A 24,151-nucleotide genomic window follows, 5' to 3' on the forward strand; every position below is an offset into this window, starting at 1 on the left:
TGAGAGGAGGGACAGAGAGAGAGCGGTGAGAGGAGGGACAGAGAGAGAGGGGTGAGAGGAGGGACAGAGAGAGAGATCTGTGAGAAGAGGGATAGAGAGAGAGGGATGAGAGGAGGGACAGAGGGAGAGAGCAGTGAGAGGAGGGACAGAGAGAGAGCGGTGAGATGAGGGACAGAGAGAGAGGGGTGAGAGGAGGGACAGAGAGAGAGCGGTGAGAGGAGGGACAGAGAGAGAGGGGTGAGAGGAGGGACAGAGAGAGAGAGGGATGAGAGGAGGGACAGAGAGAGAGAGGGGTGAGAGGAGGGACAGAGAGAGAGGGGTGAGAGGAGGGACAGAGAGAGAGATCAGTGAGAAGAGGGACAGAGAGAAAGATGAGAGGAGGGACAGAGAGAGAGGGATGAGAGGAGGGACAGAGAGAGAGATCAGTGAGAGGAGGGACAGAGAGAGGGATGAGAGGAGGGACAGAGAGAGAGGGGTGAGAGGAGGGACAGAGAGAGAGAGGGGTGAGAGGCGGGACAGAGAGAGAGGGGTGATGAGGGACCGAGAGAGAGGGGTGAGAGGAGGGACAGAGAGAGAGGGATAAGAGGAGGGACAGAGAGAGAGGAATGAGAGGAGGGACAGAGAAAGAGAGCGGTGAGAGGAGGGACAGAGAGAGAGAGCGGTGAGAGGAGGGACAGAGAGAGGGGGATGAGAGGAGGGACAGAGAGAGAGATAAGTGAGAAGAGGGACAGAGAGAGAGGGATGAGAGGAGGGACAGAGAGAGAGGGGTGAGAGGAGGGACAGAGAGAGAGGGGGGTGAGAGGAGGGACAGAGAGAGAGAGGTGAGAGGAGGGACAGAGAGAGGGGGATGAGAGGAGGGACAGAGAGAGAGATAAGTGAGAAGAGGGACAGAGAGAGAGGGATGAGAGGAGGGACAGAGAGAGAGGGGTGAGAGGATGGACAGAGAGAGAGGGGGGTGAGAGGAGGGACAGAGAGAGAGAGGGATGAGAGGAGGGACAGAGAGAGAGAGCAGTGAGAGGAGGGACAGAGAGAGAGCGGTGACATGAGGGACAGAGAGAGAGAGGGGTGAGAGGAGGGACAGAGAGAGAGCGGTGAGAGGAGGGACAGAGAGAGAGGGGTGAGAGGAGGGACAGAGAGAGAGGGTTGAGAGGAGGGACAGAGAGAGAGAGGGGTGAGAAGAGGGTCAGAGAGAGAGCGGTGAGAGGAGGGACAGAGAGAGAGGGATGAGAGTAGGGACAGAGAGAGAGGGATTAGAGGAGGGACAGAGAGAGAGGGATGAGAGGAGGGACAGAGAGAGCGGTGAGAGGAGGGACAGAGAGAGAGAGAGCGGTGAGGAGGGACAGAGAGAGAGGGGTGAGAGGAGGGACAGAGAGAGAGCGATGAGAGGAGGGACAGAGAGAGAGCGGTGAGGAGGGACAGAGAGAGAGGGGTGAGGAGGGACAGAGAGAGAGCGGGGTGAGAGGAGGGACAGAGAGAGAGGGGTGAGGAGGGACAGAGAGAGAGTGGTGAGGAGGGACAGAGAGAGAGCGGTGAGGAGGGACAGAGAGAGAGTGGTGAGAGAGAGAGGGGTGAGAGGAGGGACAGAGAGAGAGGGGTGATGAGGGACCGAGAGAGAGGGGTGAGAGGAGGGACAGAGAGAGAGCGGTGAGGAGGGACAGAGAGAGAGCAGTGAGGAGGGACAGAGAGAGAGGGGTGAGAGGAGGGACAGAGAGAGAGCGGTGAGAGGAGGGACAGAGAGAGAGGGGTGAGAGGAGGGTCAGAGAGAGAGAGGTGAGGAGGGACAGAGAGAGAGGGGTGATGAGGGACCGAGAGAGAGGGGTGAGAGGAGGGACAGAGAGAGAGCGGTGAGGAGGGACAGAGAGAGAGCAGTGAGGAGGGACAGAGAGAGAGGGGTGAGAGGAAGGACAGAGAGAGAGCGGTGAGAGGAGGGACAGAGAGAGAGGGGTGAGAGGAGGGTCAGAGAGAGAGAGGTGAGGAGGGACAGAGAGAGAGGGATGAGAGGAGGGACAGAGAGAGAGCGGTGAGAGGAGGGACAGAGAGAGAGGGGTGAGAGGAGGGACAGAGAGAGAGAGAGGGATGAGAGGAGGGACAGAGAGAGAGAGGGGTGAGAGGAGGGACAGAGAGAGAGCGGTGAGAGGAGGGACAGAGAGAGAGGGGTGAGAGGAGGGACAGAGAGAGAGAGGGATGAGAGGAGGGACAGAGAGAGAGAGGGGTGAGAGGAGGGACAGAGAGAGAGGGGTGAGAGGAGGGACAGAGAGAGAGATCAGTGAGAAGAGGGACAGAGAGAAAGATGAGAGGAGGGACAGAGAGAGAGGGATGAGAGGAGGGACAGAGAGAGAGATCAGTGAGAGGAGGGACAGAGAGAGGGATGAGAGGAGGGACAGAGAGAGAGGGGTGAGAGGAGGGACAGAGAGAGAGAGGGGTGAGAGGCGGGACAGAGAGAGAGGGGTGATGAGGGACCGAGAGAGAGGGGTGAGAGGAGGGACAGAGAGAGAGGGATAAGAGGAGGGACAGAGAGAGAGGAATGAGAGGAGGGACAGAGAAAGAGAGCGGTGAGAGGAGGGACAGAGAGAGAGAGCGGTGAGAGGAGGGACAGAGAGAGGGGGATGAGAGGAGGGACAGAGAGAGAGATAAGTGAGAAGAGGGACAGAGAGAGAGGGATGAGAGGAGGGACAGAGAGAGAGGGGTGAGAGGAGGGACAGAGAGAGAGGGGGGTGAGAGGAGGGACAGAGAGAGAGAGGTGAGAGGAGGGACAGAGAGAGGGGGATGAGAGGAGGGACAGAGAGAGAGATAAGTGAGAAGAGGGACAGAGAGAGAGGGATGAGAGGAGGGACAGAGAGAGAGGGGTGAGAGGATGGACAGAGAGAGAGGGGGGTGAGAGGAGGGACAGAGAGAGAGAGGGATGAGAGGAGGGACAGAGAGAGAGAGCAGTGAGAGGAGGGACAGAGAGAGAGCGGTGACATGAGGGACAGAGAGAGAGAGGGGTGAGAGGAGGGACAGAGAGAGAGCGGTGAGAGGAGGGACAGAGAGAGAGGGGTGAGAGGAGGGACAGAGAGAGAGGGTTGAGAGGAGGGACAGAGAGAGAGAGAGGGGTGAGAAGAGGGTCAGAGAGAGAGCGGTGAGAGGAGGGACAGAGAGAGAGGGATGAGAGTAGGGACAGAGAGAGAGGGATTAGAGGAGGGACAGAGAGAGAGGGATGAGAGGAGGGACAGAGAGAGCGGTGAGAGGAGGGACAGAGAGAGAGAGAGCGGTGAGGAGGGACAGAGAGAGAGGGGTGAGAGGAGGGACAGAGAGAGAGCGATGAGAGGAGGGACAGAGAGAGAGCGGTGAGGAGGGACAGAGAGAGAGGGGTGAGGAGGGACAGAGAGAGAGCGGGGTGAGAGGAGGGACAGAGAGAGAGGGGTGAGGAGGGACAGAGAGAGAGTGGTGAGGAGGGACAGAGAGAGAGCGGTGAGGAGGGACAGAGAGAGAGCGGTGAGAGAGAGAGGGGTGAGAGGAGGGACAGAGAGAGAGGGGTGATGAGGGACCGAGAGAGAGGGGTGAGAGGAGGGACAGAGAGAGAGCGGTGAGGAGGGACAGAGAGAGAGCAGTGAGGAGGGACAGAGAGAGAGGGGTGAGAGGAGGGACAGAGAGAGAGCGGTGAGAGGAGGGACAGAGAGAGAGGGGTGAGAGGAGGGTCAGAGAGAGAGAGGTGAGGAGGGACAGAGAGAGAGGGGTGATGAGGGACCGAGAGAGAGGGGTGAGAGGAGGGACAGAGAGAGAGCGGTGAGGAGGGACAGAGAGAGAGCAGTGAGGAGGGACAGAGAGAGAGGGGTGAGAGGAGGGACAGAGAGAGAGCGGTGAGAGGAGGGACAGAGAGAGAGGGGTGAGAGGAGGGTCAGAGAGAGAGAGGTGAGGAGGGACAGAGAGAGAGGGATGAGAGGAGGGACAGAGAGAGAGGGATGAGAGGAGGGACAGAGAGAGAGGGATGAGAGGAGGGACAGAGAGAGAGAGAGCGGTGAGAGGAGGGACAGAGAGAGAGATCAGTGAGAGGAGGGACAGAGAGAGAACGGTGAGAGGAGGGACAGAGAGAGAGAGCGGTGAGAGGAGGGACAGAGAGAGAGATCAGTGAGAGGAGGGACAGAGAGAGAGATCAGTGAGAGGAGGGACAGAGAGAGAGGGATGAGAGGAGGGACAGAGAGAGAGGGATGAGAGGAGGGACAGAGAGAGAGGGATGAGAGCAGGGACAGAGAGAGAGGGGTGAGAGGAGGGTCAGAGAGAGAGCGGTGAGAGGAGGGACAGAGAGAGAGGGATGAGAGGAGGGACAGAGAGAGAGGGTTGAGAGGAGGGACAGAGAGAGAGAGGGGTGAGAGGAGGGTCAGAGAGAGAGCGGTGAGAGGAGGGACAGAGAGAGGGATGAGAGGAGGGACAGAGAGAGAGCGGTGAGAGGAGGGACATAGAGAGAGGGATGAGAGTAGGGACAGAGGGAGAGGGATTAGAGGAGGGACAGAGAGAGAGGGATGAGAGGAGGGACAGAGAGAGCGGTGAGAGGAGGGACAGAGAGAGAGCGGTGAGGAGGGACAGAGAGAGAGGGGTGAGAGGAGGGACAGAGAGAGAGCGGTGAGAGGAGGGACAGAGAGAGAGCGTTGAGGAGGGACAGAGAGAGAGGGGTGAGGAGGGACAGAGAGAGAGCGGTGAGAGGAGGGACAGAGAGAGAGGGGTGAGAGGAGGGACAGAGAGAGAGCGGTGATGAGGGACAGAGAGAGAGCGGTGAGGAGGGACAGAGAGAGAGCGGTGAGAGAGAGAGGGGTGAGAGGAGGGACAGAGAGAGAGGGGTGATGAGGGACCGAGAGAGAGGGGTGAGAGGAGGGACAGAGAGAGAGCGGTGAGAGGAGGGACAGAGAGAGAGCGGTGAGGAGGGACAGAGAGAGAGCAGTTAGGAGGGACAGAGAGAGAGGGGTGAGAGGAGGGACAGAGAGAGAGCGGTGAGAGGAGGGACAGAGAGAGAGGGGTGAGAGGAGGGTCAGAGAGAGAGAGGTGAGGAGGGACAGAGAGAGAGGGGTGAGAGGAGGGACAGAGAGAGAGGGATGAGAGGAGGGACAGAGAGAGAGGGATGAGAGGAGGGACAGAGAGAGAGGGATGAGAGGAGGGACAGAGAGAGAGATCAGTGAGAGGAGGGACAGAGAGAGAACGGTGAGAGGAGGGACAGAGAGAGAGAGGGGTGAGAGGAGGGACAGAGAGAGAGATCGGTGAGAGGAGGGACAGAGAGAGAGATCAGTGAGAGGAGGGACAGAGAGAGAGGGATGAGAGGAGGGACAGAGAGAGAGGGATGAGAGGAGGGACAGAGAGAGAGGGATGAGAGCAGGGACAGCGAGAGAGGGGTGAGAGGAGGGTCAGAGAGAGAGCGGTGAGAGGAGGGACAGAGAGAGAGGGATGAGAGGAGGGTCAGAGAGAGGGATGAGAGGAGGGACAGAGAGAGGGATGAGAGAGAGACAGCTGAGATCAAAAGGATGAGATGGAGAGAAAGGGCTGTAAAGAGCCAGATTGACACGAGTCGATAAGTGAAAACTACATCCCCCACACTCACCTGAAGTCATTCTGGCCTTCTCTGAGCTCTTTTCTCCTTCCTCCTCTCCCTTCTGTAGGCTGTGTGTGTGTTTCCTAATGGGTACCATGCCCTGCCCACCCTTCTCCTGAAGGTGCCGGTCTGCCAGTGCCAGGACTGGGGGTGAACATCGCCAACCCTCACCCTCTCTGGCACCATCTCTAGCCCCCTCCCAGGCCTCCTGCCCTGTGTACAGGCTCTCCCTCTGGCCCCCACTCCTCTGGAGGACTGGGACTCTGTTGTTCCCATAGTCCTGCCTTCCACCTAGACCAAGGAGGAAGATCAAGAGAGGAGAGAAGGGAAGCGGAGGAGAAAGAAGCCATGGAGAGAGGTGAGAGATGGTGGGTGATGAGAGAGTGAGGGAAAGAGAAGAGAGAGAAAGAGAAGGGCTGTTAAACAGCAGCCAACGTTTATTCTCTTCTAAAGACAGACTATAAAACTTTGATGGGGTATAGAGTGTCAGTGGAGCTGAAAGTCTAACCGTTCACACCGACACTCCCACTATGGGAAAAAGAGAGAGAGAGAGACAGAGAGAAAGAGGGAGAGAGAGAGAGAGAGAGAGAGAGAAAGAGGGAGAGAGAGAGAGAGAGAGAGAAAGAGGGAGAGGGAGAGAGGGGGGGGGGAGGGAGGGAGGGAGGGAGAGAGAGCGGTGAGAGGAGGGACCGAGAGAGAGAGAGAGAGAGAGAAAGACAGAGAGAAAGAGGGAGAGAGAGAGGGAGGGGGTGGGGGGGGAGGGAGGGAGCAAGAGGAAGCCAGGATTTCTTTTATTTAGGACAAAAACACTCCTTTTTCTCCCTCTCTCCTCCCCCATCCACCCCCTGCCATGACCCTGCCACGCCCTTCCCACACATAGCATGACGCTCGCTCTCCCTTTCTCTCCCTCTCTCTGCCATAATTAGGCTCCCACGTCAGTCCAGGGCTCGCTTCAATACACAGCTTGGCTCCCCGCCAACACAAGTATCCCCCCCCCCCTTCCTCTCTCTCTTTCCCTCCCTCACACTCTCTCCTTCTCTTTCTCTGGCACAATCTCTATTCCTTTCTAGCTCCCATTCCTCTCTACCATTCGCTTTCCCTCGCTAACTATTCCTCTTCCCTCTCTATAACTTGCCTTGAATCACCCCTCAGCTCTCCCCTCACTCACTCGATCTCATCCTCCCCTCCCCCTTTATCCTCTCTCTACACAGATAAGCACAAAATGCTCCTTAAAAATAAGACTCTCCACGTCTCTCTCTCTTTCTCTCACTGTGTGTGTGTGTATGTGTGTTGTGAACAAACCCTGCCTAGCTGAGTGCTGTAAGTTTGCATGTGTGTGCGTGTGCGCGTGTGCGTGAGTGTGTGTGTGTGTGTGCGTGTGTGTGTGCATTGGGTTACTCACCCTCCCTCTCTCCCTGCCTGGCGGTGTGTTGGCAGTGTTCCCACTCTCTTTCTCTCCGCTGGCGGTCTGCCAACTCCTGTCCTGCTACCGCTGCCGACGCAGACACACACACACCCCCGCACTCCTTCTCCTTCAGCTCCAGCTCCGAGAACCGCATCATCGCCCGCTAAACACACACACACACACACACACGACATACACAGAGAGACACACACAGAGAAAACAGCCATGAAACCCACTAACCGTCTAGCCTCCGCCACACACACCTCTCTAAACCTCAATCTGGGCTGAACGACTACCGAAGCAAACAACAAGATCACATTGTGTCAAAAAAGGAGGCCAAAACAAAACAGAACAAAGAGAGAGATAAATGAACAAGCACATCCAGACATGGTTAGGTTAGACTAGTGCAGTCAGCCACGGTGAGTCCATGCGATTGCTCTGAGGCCCTAGTTCCTGCCATCTCCCTTCCTGAAACATGAACACAGCTAGGAAACACATACGGCTAGCCCTGAGGCTCACAGAGAGAGAAAGAGAAGGGGAAAGAGAGAGAAAAGAAAGGGAGGGGAGAGAGAGAGAGAAGGAGTACGCAGTGCAGAGCAGGTGAGGAAAAGACAGAACGAAAGATAGAGTGCAGAGAAAGAGAAAGAGGGAGCAGAACGAGGGTAGAAGGGGAGAGAAAGTGTGTGTGAGAGGTAGAGTGAGATAGAGAAATGTAAAGAACTGACCTCCCAGTTAGCTGCAGGGCGACTTATATTACTCTCCTCTCGTGATATGACTTCCATCTAAGCAATTAGAACGGGGGCTCAATATATCTGTCCATCATTTCATGTAGGTATTGTATGTTAAAATGTTTCTCCCCCCCCCCCCCCCCCCCCCCCCCCCCCCCCCCCGGGCCTCTGGGTCCGCAGAACTGCTGGTTTTTCTTCCTCCCCTCTAATCAAGGATTGGCCAATCATTGGCAATAATCAATCAATCAATGAACTACTATTACGTAAAACCAGTAGTACTGAAGACCTGGAAGCTGGGATTGAAGCACCCCTTTCATACACAGAAAACATCTAGTAGCCACAGTCCCACCAAGCACACACACACACACACACACACGCACACACACACGCACACTCAAATCAAACCAGTGAACCCATCAATAAACACATTAATAAACTGTCAAACCCTTGTTTTCTGAACTGAAATGATATATTTTTTTCAACGAGAAAGACAATAGAATTATTATTTGTAAATGTATTAAGATGATAGCCAACATCCAGAAATCTAGCATTTGATAGCTTTGTGTTCCAGCCCTGTATGAGCAAGCATGACAATTAAAGACTAACCAGATGGTTCAAAGGCATGTTTACAACATATGGGTAGACGGGTGGAACCAACCAGTAACATAAATGTGCCTCGGCCCTATGCAGATACATCATCAGAGGAGTGTGTGTCTAGCCAGAAATGGTAAACACGTGTGTTTTTTATGTCATCTAACTACACCCACTGGTCTATAGTAGGTAGAAAAGTAGATGATCAATCAATAATGCAGCCAAGTGGAATGGGTTCAATCATGCAGCACTGAATCAGTGTGTGTGTATATGGCGTGCGTGTGTGTGTGTTCTCATGTGTTCAATATGTGTGAGTGAGAAGCTAGGCACTAATAGCCATTGGGGGAGGGGTGTGTGACCTTGCACAAGGCCGGGGTGGGTGTGGGGTGGTTGGAAGGGTGGAAGGGGCTGCTTAATCAACAAGGGACCCCATCTATCCACCTTCCAGCCCCTCTGGGTCACCTTGGGGTTAAGCACAGCAAGAGGCAGGGTGAACCATGAGGTTACCACTGTCACAATGTGAAGTCCAGCAACACGTGCCTTTGAACCCCCCCCCCCCCCCCCACACACACACACACTCTCATTCTCTTTCTCCCAGAGCAAGATGCACAGAGCAGGGCACGCTAACAACTTAACCAATGCTGCCTAGACAATTCACAGGGCTAGGTTACCCTTTGAACTGGCCTTGTACTAAATCACAGACTGTCAACAGGCTTCAAATGTCCTCTCATAAACTCAGAGGCAACAGCTAAGGGCTGGGATATGTCTATAACCCTGGACTAACTGTCACCCCAGTTCAGATATGGGAAGCAGGTATCTAAGACATCATATTGTCTCTCCAAACTACAAGGACCCGCTATGACCCCCTAGAATGAGTGGCAGAATTGACCAGAGTAGAGGGTTTGATTCCTGCATGGCCAGATTGGAACTGAAATGTAAACTGTGAAAGGCTTCAGATAAATGAGTCATGTTTATCATCACATCCACAGCCCGCCACCCACCTACGGCCGCAGTTCTCTCAACTCACCTGCAGGGCGCGCTGTTCCCGACTCAGCTTGCTAGAGTCTGCATACAGCTCGGTTGTGACACATTTGATGCGGTCGCCGACGTAGCCTGAAGAGTTAGCGATCCTCTTGGTCAGACTGGTCCTCCGTGAGCCTCTTCGTCCACCCTCTTCGTCCTCATCCCCCTCTCCATGTGACTCCTCTGTGTCTTCAACGCTCCCTCCTTCTCTTTCTCTTTCCTTCCCCAGGTCCATGTAGCGATGGATGGGGTGGGAGGAGGATCGTCTGTCCATCTCTTCTCTCTCCTCTCTAGACGTGCGGTCGCCAGGCATGCGGCCACTATCGCCAGTTGTACGGTCTACTGCGGTGCGGTCACAATCGCCAAGAGTCCGGTCTCTTGTCTTGCGGTCCCCAGATGTGCGGGCACAGCGCAGGGTGCTTTTGCCCTGCTCCCCCTGGTCCCTTGGGTCTGAGGAAGGGCTCTGGCCCTCACGGCTCTCCTCGGCCCGAGTAACCAGTCCTGGGGAGCCCTGAGGTGGGCTAGAGGCCAAACCCGTACAGCCCGTCTCCTGGAGGGGCCTGGGTCTCATACAGAGGGTCTCTGGTTGTCTGTCTGTGTGGGAGGTTCTCAGGGTGGAGCTTGGGCTGGGGTGGTGATGAAGATGATGATGATGATGCAGTTGGTGTTCTGGCTCTCGCTCCACTTCCCTCATGCTTTGGTCGCCATGGCCACACAGGTGTTGGTTGCCCCTGGTGATGGGAACAATGACAGGGAGTGGCGGCTTGTTGGCGGCCGGCGTGGACTCTCCATCTGTGTCGGAGTGTACGAGGTCAATGCAGACGATTCTATCTTTGGAAGAGATACTGGTGCTGGAGGAGGAGAGGGGTCTGGGCTGGCTCCCTCCCCACTCCCCTGCATCTTTATTGCGCTTCACATGGGACCCCTCCCCTGTCTCCACATCACTCCGGCCCCTGTGGGACCCATCAAAATCCTCTTTGAGTCCCCTAGGTTTGTCCTGGCCCTGGCCACGGGACTTGGGCCGCTGATCTGCCCGCTCCAGGGCTTTAGAGTCTGTGTGTGTGTGCATCAGAGGGTGGGCCATCTCCTGGGAGTTGTACGTGAGGTACTCCCCAGGGTAGCTGTGGTATGGTAAGGGGTGTTTGGCTGCCAGGTGGGAGGGGTAAAGGCTGTTACTGCCAAGCAGGATGGGGGGAGGGTAGGCAGGGCCCTTCCCTGGCAGAGGGAGAGAGTGGAGGGCCATGCCGTCGGGTACAGAGTAGTGCAGGTATCGGTTGGCATACACCATGCTGTGAGGTAGGTAGGCCTCGCTCTGGGGCAGGTAGAGATGGCTGGGTGGGTGCCCATTGGAATTCTCTAGACACTGACGTTTATTATATGGAGACACCTCCCGGGATGTCTCAGCCCTCTTGGTGGCTTTGGGGGGCTTCTCTGTGGAGTTCCTATGATGGCTGGCCATGGGGGAACTTTCTGATGGGCTGGGGCTGTGTTTGGGCCAATCATTATTGGGTTTGGGGGACAAGGGTATTGTGGAGGGGGGATTGAGATTGGAAGGTATTGGGGTAGTATTTGTCTCTCCTACCCTGGGGCAGGATGGACTGCGTTGCTGGGGCAGGACTCTCTCCAGAGCCTTGTGTTTGATGACAGATGGAGAGGAGCCATTCCCTTGGGTGTCTGGGCTGGGCCTGGGGGATGGGGACAGGGCTGGGGGGTGGGGGTGTGCGTGGGTGGACACAATGGTGTAGGTGGGTGTAAGGGTGGGCACCACCCAGGAGGAGTGCAAAGTGCTGATCATCTCCGGCCTCTCTGGGGCTTTAGAGGATGTGCTGCTGACCACTGAGAGGGAGTGGGAGGGTAGGGAGGGGGGTGAGAGAGAGAGGGTCTCTTTCAGGAGCTCCCGGCTGGGGAGAGGTCCGTACCGAGGCCCTGGGGACCCCAGAGCCTCCATCTTCACAGGGAAGCTGTTAGGAGACAGGCCTAACTCCAACCATCTTCCAGAGAGGTCGAGAGGCTTTGGGTCTGCTGGGTCTTTGGTAGTCAGGGGCTGGTTCAGTGGGGCTGGCCGCTCAGAGGATGGTTTAGAAGGGCACTGACTGGGTCTCTTCTCACATCCCCCAGCCCTGTGATCCGACACCCCATCTCTGGGTCTGGGTTTGTGGGGGCTGGGCCGGGCAGGGGATGGGTGCTCTGAAGCCATGCTGCTCACATAGAACGAGTGAGGTATCGTCTGGGAAGAGGAAGAAGAACAAGAGGAGGAAGATAATGGTACTATTCTAGAGACTGCCCTCTGTAGGTCTATGGTGTTGTCTATGTGAGGGGGAGGCAGGGGAGGAGCAGGCTGGGGGAGGCGAGAAGAGGCGCGAGGGGAGGAATCAATAGGAAGGCTACTACTATTAGTATTACTCCCACCACTGCTACCACCACTACTACTACTACTACTACCACTGCTGTTACTGGCTCCTTTGTTGGAGGGGGGTCTACTGGGCTTATTGCTTTTGCTGGGGGATCTGTCTCTGTCTCTGTCTGTGTGGGGGGGTAGAAGGTGCTGGGGCGGAGGGGGTGGCTGGTGAAGCTGCTGCCCAAACGGAGACCCCTCGTGGTGGACACGAGACCCGACACTCAATCCTTTCTCCTGGCAGTGCACAATGGAGGTGGGGGCCACCGACACCGCTGGGATCCTCATGGGAGACCCCACCAGGGGGGAGGAGATGGGGGACGGGGGGTAGGGGGGCATGTAGTAGAGCCTCTCGGCGGCGGAGGCAGCAGCAGGGTTCATGTTCCCCCCCTGGGAGGCACAGAGGGACTGGTAGGCCAGGTGCTGGGGCAGGTAGGGGCTGGGCTGGTTGAGGAACTGGGCCTTGTACATGCTGAGGGCCGCATACTTGGAAGAGTCCATATAGGGGTAGATGCCCGCCTCGGGGTACAGCCCCCGACTCAGCCCCCAGGGCAGACGCAGGTACCCGCCTGCTCCTGCACCAGCACCCCCCAGACCCAGCTCTGAGGGCTTCTCCCCCCCAGGTCCCACACCTCTCCTGTCCAGCCCTTCTGGTCCCCTATGGAGGCTTGGTGGAGGACTCTTGTACAGGTCCAGGTAGCCATTGGTAGGCTTGCTCCGGTCCATGGAAACGTCAGGCTTGTAGAGGAGGTCTGGAAGGCCGTCCCGGTTGTAGCCGAGGGGGAGGGTGGTGGACCCCTCGTGGGGCTTCTCGGCTGACAGCGCTCGGATCCCTGGGTAGACTACGCTGCCATGCAGGCGGAGGCCGTCCCGCATCAAGGCATTGCGGTCCAGCCCCATGGCGGCAAGGGGCGTTAGCCTGGCATCCACCTACAGGAGAAATAACACAGGTTTAAACCAATTATAAACGTGTTATATCCCATTTCAAATGTCTTGGATTGTTTATTTTAATACAATGCATCCTCTGTAAGAAATGTGCTGAATAAAAAAAGTTTGATTTGATTCTAAACAATATTATACACGTAATATACAAGGAAAACACCACTCTTCAACTGGTTATACACCACACTTCAACTGGTTATACACCACTCTTCAACTGGTTAAACACCACACTTCAACTGGTTATACACACCTCTTCAACAGGTTATACACACCTCTTCAACTGATTATACACACCTCTTCAACTGGTTATACACCACACTTCAACTGGTTATACACCACACTTCAACTGGTTATACACCACTCTTCAACTGGTTATACACCACTCTTCAACTGATTATACACACCTCTTCAACTGGTTATACACCACTCTTCAACTGGTTAGAAAAACCTCTTCAACTGGTTATACACCACACTTCAGCTAGTTATACACCACTCTTCAACTGGTTAGAAAAACCTCTTCAACTGGTTATACACCACACTTCAGCTAGTTATACACCACTCTTCAACTGGTTAGAAAAACCTCTTCAACTGGTTATACACCACACTTCAACTGGTTATACACCACTCTTCAACTGGTTATACACCACTCTTCAACTGGTTATACACCACTCTTCAACTGGTTATACACCACTCTTCAACTGGTTATACACCACACTTCAACTGGTTAGAAAAGCCTCTTCAACTGGTTATACACCACTCTTCAACTGGTTATACACCACACTTCAAATGGTTATACACACCTCTTCAACTGGTTAGAAAAACCTCTTCAACTGGTTATACACCACACTTCAACTGGTTAGAAAAACCTCTTCAACTGGTTATACACCACTCTTCAACTGGTTAAACACCACACTTCAACTGGTTATACACCACACTTCAACTGATTATACACCACTCTTCAACTGATTATACACACCTCTTCAACTGATTATACACACCTCTTCAACTGGTTATACACCACACTTCAACTGGTTATACACACCTCTTCTAATTGTTATACACCACTTTTCAAATGGTTATACACCACATTTCAAATGGTTAAAAACCACTCTTCAACTGGTTAACCAGTTTAAGAGTGGTGTATTAGCAGTGGAACAGTGGTGTATAACCTGTTGAAGAGTGGTGTATAACCTGTTGAAGAGTGGTGTATAACAATTAGAAGAGGTGTGTTTAACCAGTTGAAATGTGGTGTTCTACCAGTTGAAGTGTGGTGTATAACCAGTTGAAGAGGTGTTTACAACCAGTTGAAGAGTGGTGTATAACCAGTTAAAGAGGTGTTTACAACCAGTTGAAGAGTGGTGTATAAATCCAGTTGAAGAGTGGTGTATAACCAGTTGAAGAGTGGTGTATAACCAGTTGAAGAGTGGTGTTTACCTTGTGTATTACGTGTATAATATTGTTTATAATGGCCGATTAATTAGGGCCGATTTCAAGTTTTCATAACAATTGGAAATTGATATATTTGGACACCGATTTGGACAATTTTTAAATGTATTTTTTTGTTATTTTTTTTACACCTTTATTTAACAAGGTAAGTCAGTTAACAACACATTCTTAATTTCAATGACGGCCTAGGAACGGTGGGTTAACTGCCTTGTTCAGGGGCAGATTTTTCCCTTCTCAGCTCCGGGATTCAATCTTGCAACCTTACAGTTAACTAGTCCAACGCTCTAACCACCTGCCTCTCATTGCACTCCACGGGGAGCCTGCCTGTTACGCGAATGCAGTAAGAAGCCAAGGTAAGTTGCTAGCTAGCATCAATCAATCATAATCACTAGTTAACTACACATGGTTGATGGTATTACTAGTGTATCTAGCGTGTCCTGCGTTGCATATAATCGATGCAATGCAGGGGGATGATTTAACAAAAGCGCCTATGCGTAAAAAGCACAATCAATGCACGACTGTACCTAACCATAAACACCCGTGCCTTTCTTAAAATCAATTCACAGAAGTATTTTTAAACCTGCATATTTAGCTAAAAGAAATCCAGCTTAGCAGGCAATATTAACCAGATGAAATTGTGTCACTTGCGTTCATTGCACGCAGAGTCAGGGTATATGCAACAGTTTGGGCAGCCTGGCTCGTTGCCAACTAATTTGCCAGAATTTTATGTAATTATGACATAACATTGAAGGTTGTACAATGTAACAGGAATATTTAGATTTATGGATGTCACCCGTTAGATAAAATACGGAACTGTTCCGTATTTCACTGAAAGAATAAATGTTTTGTTTTTGAAATTATAGTTTCCGGATTCGACCATATTAATGACCTAAGGCTCGTATTTCTATGTGTTATTATGTTATAATTAAGTCTATGACTTGATATTTGATAGAGCAGTCTGACTGAGCGGTGGTAGGCAGCAACAGGCTCGTAAGCATTCATTCAAACAGCACTTTTGTGCGTTTTGCCAGCAGCTCTTCCCTGTGCTTCAAGCATTGCGCTGTTTATGACTTCAAGCATATCAACTCCCGAGATTAGGCTTGTAGAACTGATCTGAAATGGCTAGCTAGTTAGTGGGGTGCGCGCTAATAGTGTTTCAAACGTCACTCGCTCTGAGACTTGGGGTAGTTGTTCCCCTTGCTCTGCAAGGGCCGCGGCTTTTGTGGAGCGATGGGTAACGATGCTTCGAGGGTGACTGTTGTCGATGTGTTCCTGGTTCGAGCCCAGGTAGGGGTGAGGAGAGGGACGGAAGCTATACTGTTACACTGGCAATACTAAAGTGCCTATAAGAACATCCAATAGTCAAAGGTATATGAAATACAAATGGTATAGAGAGAAATAGTCCTATAAATACTATATTAACTACAACCTAAAACCTCTTACCTTGGAATATTGAAGATTCATGTTAAAAGGAACCACCAGCTTTCATATGTTATCATGTTCTGAGCAAGGAACTTAAACGTTAGCTTTTTTACACGGCACATATATGATTTATTTAAAGTTAAAATAAGTGTTCATTCAGTGTTGTTGTAATTGTCATAATTACAAATACATTTTAAAAATCGGCCGATTAATCGGTATTGGCTTTTTTGGTCCTCCAATAATCGGTATCGGTATCGGCGTTGAACAATCATAGTCGGTCGACCTCTAGTGTATAACCAGTTGAAGAGTTGTTTATAACCAGTTGAAGAGGTGTGTTTAAACAGTTGAGAGTGGTGTATAACCAGTTTAGGTGTGGTGTATAACCAGTTGCAGAGTGTTGTATAATCTGTTGAAGTGTGTTCTATAACCAGTTGAAGATGTGTGTATAACCAGTTGAAGATGTGTGTATAACCAGTTGAAGATGTGTGTATAACCAGTTGAAGATGTGTGTATAACCAGTTGCAGAGTGTTGTATAATCTGTTGAAGTGTGTTCTATAACCAGTTGAAGATGTGTGTATAACCAGTTGAAGATGTGTGTATAACCAGTTGAAGTGTATTCTATAACCAGTTGAAGATGTGTGTATAACCAGTTGAATTTTGGTGTTTAAAGACCACACTTCAGCTAGTAAAACACAACATTTCAACTGGTTAAACACACCTCTTCTAATTGTTATACACAACTCTTAAACTGGTAATACAACACTCTTCAACTGGTTATACACACCTCTTCAACTGTTTATACACCACACTTCAACTTGTTATACACCACATTTCAACTGGTGATACACCACACCTTGACTATACACCAAACTTCAACTGGTTATACACACCTTTTAAACTGGTTATACACCACTCTTGCACTGGTTAAACACCACACTTCCTGTGGTTATACACCACATTTTAAAAGGTTAAACACCACACTTCAACTGGTTATACACCACCCTTCAACTATATACACACCTCTTCAACTGGTTATACACCACACCTAAACTGGTTATACACCACTCCCAACTGTTTATACACACCTCTTCAACTGGATATACACCCCTCTTCAACTGTTTATACACCACACCTCAGCTAGTTAAATACCACTCTTCAACTGGTTATACACACACTTCAACTGGTTATACACCATACTTCATCTGGTTAAACACCACTCTTCAACTTGTTATACACCACATTTCAACTGGTTATAAAGCACTCTTCAACTGGTTATACACACCTCTTCAAATTCTTATAAACCACTCTTCAGCTGGTTAAACACCACTCTTCAACTTATTATACACCACACTTCAACTGAATATACACCACACTTCAACTGGTTATACACACCTCTTCAACTAGTTATACACACCACTTCAACTGGTTATACAAACCTTTTCAACTGGTTATACACACCTATTCAACAGGTCATACACCACACTTCTACTGGTTATACGCCACATTTCAACTGGTTAAACAACACACTTCAACAACTAGTTAACCTCTCTAGGGTATGTGGGACGTTAGCGAAATTGCAGAGTGCCAAATTCAGATACAGAAATACACATGATAAAAATTCAGAAAACATACAATATTTTACATAGGTTTAAAGATTAACTTCTTGTGAATCGAACCACGGTGTCAGATTTCAAAAAGGCTTTATGGCAAAAGCATTCCTTACAATTATTTGAGAACATCGCCCAGCTGACAAATCATTACAAACAGTAACCAGCCAAGTAGAAGAGTGACACAAGTCAGAAATAGAGATAAAAGTAATCACTTACCGTTGATGATCTTCATATGGTTGCACTCAGAAGACATTAATTTATTCAATAAATGTTTATTTTGTTCAATAAAGTCTCTCTTTATATCCAAAAACCTCCGTTTTGTTCCCACGTTTTCTTCAGTAATCCACAGGCTCAAACGCAGTCACAACAGGCAGACAAAAGAAATCAAAATTGTATCCGTAAAGTTCATAGAAACATGTCAAACGATGGTAATATTCAATCCTCAGGTTGTTTTTAGCCTAGATAACCGATAATATTTCAACCGGACAATGACTAAAAGGTAAACAAGAAAGGCACTCTCTCGGTCGTGCGCATGAAAAAGCTCTGTGACACGGCAGGGTCCACTCATTCAGACTGCTCTTAACGCCCTCATTTTAGCAAATCGGTTCTGTTATACTAACAGACACTATTTTAACAGTTTTGGAAACTTTAGAGTGTTTTCTATCCAAATCTATAAGTATATGCATATCCTCTCTTCTGGGCCTGAGTAGCAGGAAATTTAACTTGGGCACGCTTTTCATCCAAAATTCCGAATGCTGCCCCCTACCCTAGAAAAGTTAAACACCCCATCTTCAACTGGTTACACACCATGTTTCAACTGGTTACACACCACATTTCAACTGGTTATACACCACAATTCAACTGGTTATAAACAACTCTTCCACTGGTTATACACCACACCTCAACTGGTTAAACAACACACTTCAACTGGTAAAAAAACACTTTTCAACTGGTTATACACAACTCTTCAAAAGGTTATACGCCACACTTAAACTGAATCTACACCACAATTCAACAGCACTCTTCAACTGGTTATATACACCTCTTCAACTGGTTATACACCACAATTCAACTGGTTATACACAACTCTTCAGCTGGTTAAATACTACTCTTCAAAAGGTTATACACCAAACTTCAACAGGTTATAAACACCTCTTCAACAGGTTATACACAACTCAACAACTGGTTACACACCATTCTTCCACTGGTTATACACCACTCTGCAACTGGTAAAACACCACTTTTCAACTGGTTATAAACACCACTTCAACTGGTTATAAACACCTCTTCAACTGGTTATACACCACTCTTCAACTGGTTATACACCACTCTTCAACTGGTTATACACAAATCTCCAACTGGTTATACACACCTCCTCAACTGGTTATACATAACTCTTCAACTGTTTATACACCAAACTTCAACTTGATATACACCACACTTCACATTGTTATACACACCTCTTCAACTTGTTATACACCACTCTTCAGCTGGTTAAACACCACTCTTCAACTGGTTATACACCACTCCTCAACTGGTTATACACCACTCTTCAACTGGATATACACATCTCTTCAACTGGTTATACACACCTCTTCACCTGGTTATACACACCTCTTCAACTGGTTATACACAACTCCTCAACTGGTTATACACCACACTTCTAGAACTGGTTAAACACCACACTTCCACAGGTTACACACCACTCTTCAACTAGTGTATACACATCACTTTAACAGGTTAAACACCACACTTCAACTGGTTATACACACCTCTTCAACTGGTTATACACCATACTTCAATTGGTTATACACCAGTCTTCACCTGGTTATACACCACTCTTCAACTGGTTATACACCACTCTTCAACTGGATAAACACACCTCTTCAACTGGTTATACACCACTCTTCAACTGGTTATACAACACTCTTCAACTGGATAAACACACCTCTTCAACTGGTTATACACACCTCTTAAACTGGTTTTACACACCTTTTCAACTGGTTAAACACACCTCTTCACCTGGTTATACACACCTCTTAAACTGGTTATACACAACTCCTCAACAGGTTATTGACTACACTTCAACGGGTTACACACCACACTTCAACTGGTTATAGACATCACTTTAACTGGTTATACACACCTATTCAACTGGTTATACACATCTCTTCAAATGGTTATAAATACCTCTTCAACTGGATATACACCACACATCAACAGTTTATACACCAAACCTTAACTGGATATACACCACTCTTCAACTGGTTATACACAAAACTTCAAAAGATTAAACACACCTCTTCAACTGGTTATACACCACTCTGCAACTGGTTATACACACCTCTTCAACTGGTTATACACCACTTTTCAACAGGTTATACACCACTTTTCAACTGGTTATACACACCTCTTCAACTGGATCAAACGTCAACTGAACATACACCACTTTTCAAACTGGTAATACACCAGTCTTCAACTGGTTATAAACCACTCTTCAACTGGTTATACACACCTCTTCAACTGGTTATAAACCACTCTTCAACTGGTTATACACCACTCTTCAACTAGTTATACAAACATCTTCAACTGGTTATACACACCTCTTCAACTGGTTATACACCACAGTTTAAATGGTTATACACCACACTTCAACAGTTTATACACCACACTTCAATTGGATATACACCACACTTTAACTGGTTATACACCAAACTTCAACTGGTTATACACCACTCTGTAACTGGTTATACACCACTCATCAACTGGTTATACACCACTCTGTAACTGGTTATACACCACTCATCAACTGGCTATACACCCCCCTTCAACTGGATATACACCACTCTTCAACTGGATATACACCACTCTTACACTGGTTATACATCACTCTGCAACTGGTTATACACCACACTTCAACTAGTTAAACACCACACTTCCAATGGTAAAACACCACTTTTCAGATGGTTATACACCACACTTCAACTGGATATACACCACACTTCAACTTATTATGGCTGGGGGGCAGTATTGAGTAGCTTGGATGAATAATATGCCTAGAGTAAACTGCCTGCTACTCAGGCCCAGAAGCTAAGATATGCATATTATTAGTAGATTTGGATAGAAAACACTCGGAAGTTTCTAAAACTGTTTCAATGATGTCTGTGAGTATAACAGAACTCAAATGGCAGGCAAAAACTTGAGAAAAAAATCCGACCAGGAAGTGGGAAATCTGAGGTTTGTAGGTTTCAAGTCTTTGCCTATCCAATATACAGTGTAAAATTTGGTCCGATTGCACTTCCTAAGGCTTCCACTAGATGTCAACAGTCTTTAGAACCTTGTTTCAGGCTTCTACTGTGAAGGGGGAGTGAATAAGAGCTGTTTGACTAAGAGGTCTGGCAGAATGCCATGAGCTAAGTCATGCACGCGGCCACGAGAGTGAGCTGCGTTCCTTTTCATTTCTAAAGAAAAAGGAATTGTCCGGTTGGAATATTATTGAAGATTTATGATTAAAAAAACATCCTAAAGATTGATTCTATACATCGTTTGACATGTTTCTACGAACTGTAATGGAACTTTTTGACTTTTTGTCTGGACTAAGTGTCAGCGCCTCGTGAATTTGGATTTGTGAACTAAACGCGCAAACAAAAAGGAGGTATTTGGACATAAATGATGGACTTTATCGAAGAAAAAAACTAAATTTATTGTGGAACTGGGATTCCTGGGAGTGCATTCCGATGAAGATCATCAAAGGTAAGTGAATATTTATAATGCTATTTCTGACTTCTGTTGACTCCACAACATGGCGGGTATCTGTATGGCTTGTTTTGGTGCCTGGGCGCTGTACTCAGATTATTGCATGGTGTGCTTTTTCCGTAAAGCTTTTTTGAAATCTGACACAGCGGTTGCATTAAAGAGAAGTATATATTTAATTCCATGCATAACACTTGTATTTCTGTAAATTGATGTGGCTCTCTGCAAATTCCCCAGATGTTTTGGAAGCAAAACATTACTGAACATAACGCGCCAATGTAAACTGAGATTTTTGGATATAAATATGATCTTTATCGAACAAAACCTACATGTATTGTGTAACATGAAGTCCTATGAGTGTCAGCTGATGAAGATCATCAAAGGTTAGTGATTCATTTTATCTCTATTTCTGCTTTTTGTGACTCCTCTCTTTGGCTGGAAAAATGGCTGTGTTTTTCTGTGACTTGGCGCTGACCTAACATAATCACATGGTATGCTTTCGTCGTAAAGCGTTTTTGAAATCGGACACTGTGGTGGGATTAACAATAAGTTTATCTTTAAAATGGTGTATAATACTTGTATGTTTGAGGAATTTTAATTTCTGTTGTTTGACTTTGACGTCCTGCACTTTCACTGGCCGTTGTAAATCGATCCCGTTAACAGGATTTCAGCCGTAAAAGTTAAAGAGTGTTGTATAACCAGTGTGTTGTATGTTGTATGTTCAGTTGAAGTGTGGTGTATGTTAAGTTGAAGTTTGGTCTATAACCAGTAGAAGAGTGGGGTGTAACCAGTTGAAGATGTGTGTATAACCAGTTCTAGATGAGTGTATAACCTGTTGAATAGTAGTGTGTAACCAGTGGAAGAGTGGTGTGTAACCAGTTGAAAAGGTGTGTATAACCTGTTGAAGAGGGTTTATAACTATTTGAAGAGTGGTGTATAACAATTTACAGCGGTGTGTATAACCAGTTGAAGTTTGGTGTTTAACCAGTTATACACCACACTTCAACTGGTAATACACCACACTTCAACTGGTTAAACACCTTATCAACTGGTTATAAACACCTCTTCAACAGGTTATACACACCAATCTTCCACTGGTTATACACCACTCTTACACCACTCTGCAACAGGTTATACACACCTCTTCAACTTGTTATACACCACATTTCAACTGGTTATACACCACATTTCACCTGGTAATAGACCACACTTCAACTGACTATACACCGCACTTCAACTGGTTATACACCACATTTCAACCGGTTATACACACCTCTTCAACTGGTTATACACCATACTTGAACTGGTTATAGACCACTCTTCAAATGGATATACACCACACTTCAACTGGTTAAACACCTTTTCAACTGGTTATAAAAACCTTGTCCACTGGTTATACACCAAACTTCAACTGGTTAAACACCTTTTCAACTGGTTATAAAAACCTCTTCAACAGGTTATACACCACTCTTCAACTTGCTATACACCACTCTTCAACTTGCTATACAACACTCTTACACTTGCCTTATACACCTGTAACATGTTATACACATGGTATGACTTCACTTGTGTGAGGTATGAGGGTATGGTTAACGTGTCTTAACCTTATTATAAACAGTGTTATAACACTAATACACATCTTATACATGGATGACGCACCATGCTTTGTGTGATGTGGTTGCCTTCTCTTAAATCCAGGTTTCTCTGGGTCCCCGCATCACTAACAGGTACTCTCCTGGAAAGAGAAAACACATGGTCAGAATCATTTGTACACACACACACACACACACACACAGTGGTGTGGCAGTGGTGTGCAGTGCTCTAGTTAATGACAAGCTTAAAGGCTTGAGTTTTCAAAAGCAACAACAACAGAGAGAGAAGGTGAAGGAAAGGCAGAAAGGTGGAGAGAGGGTGTGATGTATCTGCTATAGCAACATCTATCACGACCCACTCACACACACACACACACACACACATACATAAATACACACCCGCCAGCTGAAGTAGTCCCCCTTCTACCCCACGCTCTCAATTCAGCCCCCCGCCTACCCAGAGAGTAGACAACGTGCATTGTGGGGCCCAGGCCATTCAGTCATGTTCTCCACACACTTGTTCGCTCTAGCCTCCTTGACCCTCTCTCTCTCCCTCCCTCTTTCTCTCCCTCCATTCTGGCAGCCAGCTAAGCGAGGGACGATCATAGTTCACAGACCACTCCAGTGGGAGGCCATTCAACCTTTGCTACAGAGCACTGGATCGTACACACACACACAAACACACACACACACACTAATTAATAAACAAACTCCATGAAGATGTATTTTAAAACCCAGAATAGGAAAGTGTTCTCTTCTCAGTTAGCCCACACAGTAAAAAATGGCCCGAAATCGGTCTCTCTCACACACACTCACACTCACTCACAGCGTCAGAACTTAATACGCAATTCGTTATGACCTTTGTATGGTGAAAGTGCTGGGTGCGTCGAGTAAGAAGTCCCAAATCAGTCAGTCTGTGAGTGAGTGAGTGAGTGAGTGAGTGAGTGAGTGAGTGAGAGAGAGTGAGAGAGAGAGAGAGAGAGAGAGATACTCGGCTCCTCCATCATTGGAAAGAAACGCGTCTGTGGCTCGAGCTGCTTCGCCACCAGCATGGCGCTTTTATTACAGTGACCCCAAGCTCATTAATCACCCTCTCCTCGCTCACCCTCTCCCTCGCAGCTCCTCCCTTCCCCCTCTTCTTCCTTGCCTAGAGGCTTGAGCACAACCGAATCCTGCCTGCCTGGCTTGCCCGAACAACATCTGCATGAGATGAAACTGAAAACTCTTAAGGTGCCCGCATACTAGGTTCTGTTTGCTCCTAGCAGAAGCACTTGGCTAGACGAAGTGAACGTCTGTGCCTCGCATACGCCCTTTAACTATAGACATTCGCTTGAAAAACAAGAAAAAAAGTTGACTGTTTATCCCTCTTGAGACACCATAGCAACAAAATAGCCAGTATACACTTCCTCAAAATAGTCTGAATTCATCTAAGATATATCAAGACAGCTATAATAGATTTTTACGTTTTTGCCAAGGAGGTCTTAGTCGCATAATTTTGCATCTGACTAAGATTTTAGCGCAGTATTTCTCAAGTGAAAAAATGTGCCTGAATTACTAGCAGTCTCTCGTTGAATGAAAACAAACACTTGATTGAAAAATCCTGTCCATAGTTCCCACTCTTACTTGGACTACTACTGTTAACCAATCAATGACGAAGGGGTGTAGACTTCGGCTACCGAACTTAGG

General features: G+C 48.4%; 1 protein-coding gene across 4 annotated transcripts in view; it reads right to left on the reverse strand.

Annotated features, from left to right (window-relative positions):
• LOC110501997 (BCL-6 corepressor) overlaps positions 1 to 24,151 on the reverse strand; it is a 92,167-nt gene that overhangs the window by 52,139 nt on the left and 15,877 nt on the right. For 2 of the 4 annotated variants that reach the window (XM_036959541.1, XM_036959539.1), the window contains 5 exons: positions 22,533 to 22,608; positions 9,309 to 12,629; positions 7,688 to 7,744; positions 6,960 to 7,125; positions 5,567 to 5,848 (listed from right to left, as the gene is read on the reverse strand). In XM_036959541.1, coding sequence (XP_036815436.1) covers positions 5,567 to 5,848; positions 6,960 to 7,125; positions 7,688 to 7,744; positions 9,309 to 12,629; positions 22,533 to 22,535 — 3,829 coding nt within the window. In that variant the 5' untranslated portion in view covers positions 22,536 to 22,608. The remainder of the gene's footprint in view (positions 1 to 5,566; positions 5,849 to 6,959; positions 7,126 to 7,687; positions 7,745 to 9,308; positions 12,630 to 22,532; positions 22,609 to 24,151) is intronic. The other 2 variants (XM_036959542.1, XM_036959540.1) reach the window with 2 other exon arrangements.

The sequence above is a fragment of the Oncorhynchus mykiss genome, chromosome 22 (genome assembly GCF_013265735.2).
Source record: "Oncorhynchus mykiss isolate Arlee chromosome 22, USDA_OmykA_1.1, whole genome shotgun sequence".
NCBI lineage: Eukaryota > Metazoa > Chordata > Actinopteri > Salmoniformes > Salmonidae > Oncorhynchus > Oncorhynchus mykiss.